Below are 4,316 nucleotides of genomic sequence, written 5' to 3' on the forward strand. Positions count from 1 at the left end.
TCAATATTTACAAAACGGTTAAAGAGCAGTAAAGATGACTTATTGTTTTGCATGCTTTATATTGTTTAAACACAAAAAAAAGGACATTTAATGGAATTTAACAGGTGACCCGAGCTGTTGGATAACAAATGCATGATTTCATTAAAAAGCAGGTAAATTCTGCACAATAACTCACACATATGAATTAATTATGAATTGCATAATAAAGGGTTTATTAACCCTAACAAGGCATTGTTCTTGTTTTAGCAGTGAACATGACGAAATAATGTTTTTTCTGTAGGTGCGAATAAAAGTCTGATATCTATCAAACATGTTTATGAGGCTATTGTTAACACTTATATAGTCCTATAAACATAATGCTAATGTTAATAAGCATATTATAAGCCGTTATAATGCGCTTTTTTAAAGATTTTTGGCAGTTTTCCAAGCCTTTATTTTGTGTGAGTTTGTCTCCCTCTGTCTGTTTTCTCCCTGCTTGTGTCTTTCCCTGTGTGTGTGTGTGTGTGTGTGTGTGTGTTTGTCCGGCGCTGGTAGACATGGTTCCAGCCCGGCTGTATCCAGTTCCTCTAATCACCTCCCTGAGTATAAGAAGCCGGATGCGACACGCATTCGGCGTCGGACCCTTGTTCTCATTTATGTGGTAACTTCTCGTCGGTTGGCTCCCGTTTCCCGTGTGATTGTTTTCGCTCCGTGTCGGTTTGTTTATTATTATTGTTTCTTTGTTCTTTCCCTCTGTAGTTTCCCGAGATCCTGTCCCCTTCCCCTGACTGTTCGTCTGTTACCTGTCCTGTTCACCTCGACCGTCTCATCATTCTCCGTGTTGTACTTTCCCCCTGTAATTAGATCCCTTTTATTTTTATTATTAAATATTTGTGCAGTACCATACCCTGTGGCCTTGTCTGCATTTGGGTCTGGTTCCATTGTGTTATTCCCCGCACCGTTCATGAGGAAATCAGATTAATCCATAGTGGAAATAATAATTCAAATCAGCTTCACTTCAACCAACTACTAAAGAGATCTAAAGTCCTCCCTTCACATCACGTCAAAGGACACTTTAAGAACATTTTCCTGGTTTTGCTCACACACTTTTACTTTAGTAACAATCTCAAAAAGTACTTCTGTTTGGTTTTATCACTCATTCTCTGGATCTGACCTGTTATCTGCTGCATGTGATCCCTTCATTTATTGTTGAGCACATTCAAGAAAGTGCATTTTAATGTCCGCGGGACTTCTTTATCTGTTTCTGCATCCTGTGTTGAGTTTGTTTAACATGGACGCTGAAGCTGAGTCACACCTCAGACGCAGTTTAAATGTTTCTCACAAATACTTCTTTGGAGCATTTTGCAGTTTTTATCAAACCAACACTTCAGGTCTGCAGCTCCGGCTTTCTCCCCCATCCTCACGCAGTCCTCTCCATCAACATCTTCCCCACGTTGGCCTTTCCAGTTGTCTGGCTCTGCGGGGCTCCAGAATCTCAAACTGAGGCTTTAGAAACAGAAAGAAGTGGTTCCATAAAGCTGCTTACTGTCATTTTGGAAACTGACAACGATTGTTTAGTCAAACCTGGGGTCCAGAGCGGAGCCGTCTGCCCAAAACCAACGGTCTTCTTCCACTGAGTCCGTCAGTCCGATCCAGAACTTGTCCTCCGGATAGTTCATTTTGTCCCTCAGTCTCAGCTCCAGGAATTTCTAGACAGGAAAAGTAGATGAGAATCTGTCAAAAAGCTTTTCTGTGCTCAGAGTCCACGTTAAATAATGAAGAGACGTGTAATTTAACCTGCAGCGGTGTCTTACCTGCTCCTCTCTGCTGTCTATCTTCACCAGGTCTCCTCCTCGACCTCGACATGCGCGCCTGCTCTCTAACCAGGTTGAATTTTCGTTGGAGAAATAATAGCAGGTTCCTCCGTTTTGCTCCCATTCTTCTCCACATGTTTGACACGACTCACCTTCGAAGAGATCACAGCAGAGACTTCAGGTGCAACTAAACTCTCTTTACTCGATGGGAAAGAGTTTGAATCAGAGGCTTTCTATATAAAGTGCGCTGCCATCGAGCAAGGCACCCGTCCTGCAGCAGAAACAAAACTGTCTTGAAGAAGAAGTGTGTAAATATGGCTGTTAATCGTTACAGGATGACCCAGGATGAGGGTTGATAACGGTCAAAGGCAGCAGACGCCGTGTTGAGACGGGACGGGAGAAAAACAAAAACCACTTGTTCCCAAACAAAAGCTGACACTGAAAAGCAGAGTACGAGGCAAAAAATGTCAACTTGTGCGTAAGCAGGACGTTTTTTTTGTCTTTGTGAAAAGACGAGACTGTGGTTCACTCATGACGTACTAATATGGGCACTCGTGCAGACACTCGTAGTCTGTTTGAGTGCAGCTCTGATTACTTCCCGCTGCTGAAACAGGTTTTGTCAATGTCATAAGAAAAATAGCAGGATGCAGAAAATGTATTCGGGGCGACACGGTGATGTGGTGATTAGCACTGTCTCCTCACAGCGAGAGGGTTCCTGGTTCAAATCCCGGCTGGGGCCCTTCTGTGTGGAGTCTGCATGTTCTCCTCGTGTCTGCGTGGGTTTTCTCCGGGTTCTCCGGTTTCCTCCCACAGTCCAAAGACGTGCAGGTGTTCGGTTCATTGATGACTCTAAATCACCCGTAGGTGTGAATGGTTGTCTGTCTCTGTTCGTCTCTATGTGCCCTGTGATAGACTGGCGTCCTGTTCAGGGTGGACCCCGCCTCACGCCCGATGTCAGCTGGGATCGGCTCCAGCCCCCCCTTTGTGAATTGTATGATTTAAACTAAGAAAATGTGCGATGATGATCGATCTAACGGACATGCCCCAAATAAACAAATAAATAAATGGTGTGTTTGTATAGTTTCTACTGCCTGTTGCTCGCTTGTTTTCTGTTTATTGATTATTTATTGTTAATTGATGTTGACTGAAAAGCGTGTTCACTTATTTATCTAGCCTATTTCTATTATTAGTTAATACATGTTTGTCTGTCAGACAGGTAGCTGATGCGTTCCAAGATTCATCTGTACATAACATTTAGGATAAATTCTCATATATTCCCATTAATTTCCATGGAAACTTTGAATATTCCTGTATTTTGCCCTAATCAGGACACAAACATACTTAATCACCTGTTTTCTCTTCAGGAGGTGGCTGGGGGCACGTGTTGCAGGTTTTCCTCTCAGTTTGTTTCTCTGTGATGAAAGAAAATGGAAAACATTTCACCTCCGTCAGAATTAAACCCAGTTTAATCCAAAATGGGACACGTCGACGTGACCTTTCAGGGGACAAAGGGTACCTGTTTTTCCCACAGTGTCACACTCCTCTGCTCGCCTTTCGAGAAGTTTATAAGCTGCAAAAAGAGAAAGGAAAGTATAGTTTATGGAGCAGGAGTCTGTTCATCAGACGGGAGAATCAAGAACACATTCACTGAGTGATGATTATGGATATGGACCGCTCAGAAATGGGATCACTTCGTTTCAAGCTGCTCCGTTAAACATTTTTATGTCAGTGAAACAAAAAAACAGCACCTGAAACCTTTTAAGTTCTGTTCTTCAAATCAATCGTCACACTTTCTGAACTTTACGGATGAATGGACAAGATTATGAGAAGAAGTGCACGAACTCACAGGTCAGGCCGAGAGCGAGGACCGACGCTGCCAGGAGGACGCTGACGACCACGAGGGCCACTCTCTCCGACGTCACTCTTGATCGCTGTTGGGCCCCTGAACATCAGAAGAGACGCAGGCGTGTAAACTGGCTTATTAAACGTTTCTGTAATCACACGACTGGTGGAAGGAAAACAAGACTTTTCTACGTGGATTTTGCACCAATGTGACTGTTTTCCAAGCCTTTATTAAACAGGGCAGACAGGAAATGGGGTGAGAGAAAGAGGGGGAGACATGCAGCAAAGGGCCGCAGGTCGGAGGTCCATCAGCCCCCGGCCGCCCCCCTTATGACCTTTTTACTAACGCTTATCACAAGGACCGTAATCTAAAGCGTTACCGTCGACTCACAGAAAGTTAACTGGCAAATATTTTGATATCAAGTCACTTTGCTCTTCAAAACGAATTCAGAGCAATCCAAGAAACTTTATTTGTCCCAGAGAGGAAACTCAAGGGCACAGAGCAGTGCACACAAAAACACAAACACAAACAAAACACAAACAAAACAACAACGGAAACAGTGTAAAAAGAAGCAAACAACTGCACTTCAATGATGGCAGCATCAGTGCAAAATGAATACAATAATGAGGCGTAAGGTGCATTGTGGGTAGATGCAGATGTGACTGAGGGCGGAGTAGCTC

General features: G+C 43.5%; 1 protein-coding gene across 1 annotated transcript in view; it reads right to left on the minus strand.

Moving 5' to 3' along the window:
• Positions 1-420: 420 nt before the first annotated feature.
• illr4 (immune-related, lectin-like receptor 4) overlaps positions 421-4,316 on the minus strand; it is a gene marked incomplete at its 5' end in the record, with an annotated part of 7,203 nt that continues 3,307 nt past the window's right edge. Inside the window, 6 exons of the mRNA XM_083925223.1 lie at positions 421-1,485; positions 1,564-1,688; positions 1,794-1,945; positions 3,143-3,205; positions 3,310-3,363; positions 3,640-3,735. Coding sequence (XP_083781349.1) covers positions 1,296-1,485; positions 1,564-1,688; positions 1,794-1,945; positions 3,143-3,205; positions 3,310-3,363; positions 3,640-3,735 — 680 coding nt within the window. The 3' untranslated portion in view covers positions 421-1,295. The remainder of the gene's footprint in view (positions 1,486-1,563; positions 1,689-1,793; positions 1,946-3,142; positions 3,206-3,309; positions 3,364-3,639; positions 3,736-4,316) is intronic.

Source organism: Echiichthys vipera, assembly GCF_963691815.1.
Source record: "Echiichthys vipera genome assembly, chromosome: 13".
Taxonomy (NCBI): Eukaryota; Metazoa; Chordata; class Actinopteri; order Perciformes; family Trachinidae; genus Echiichthys; species Echiichthys vipera.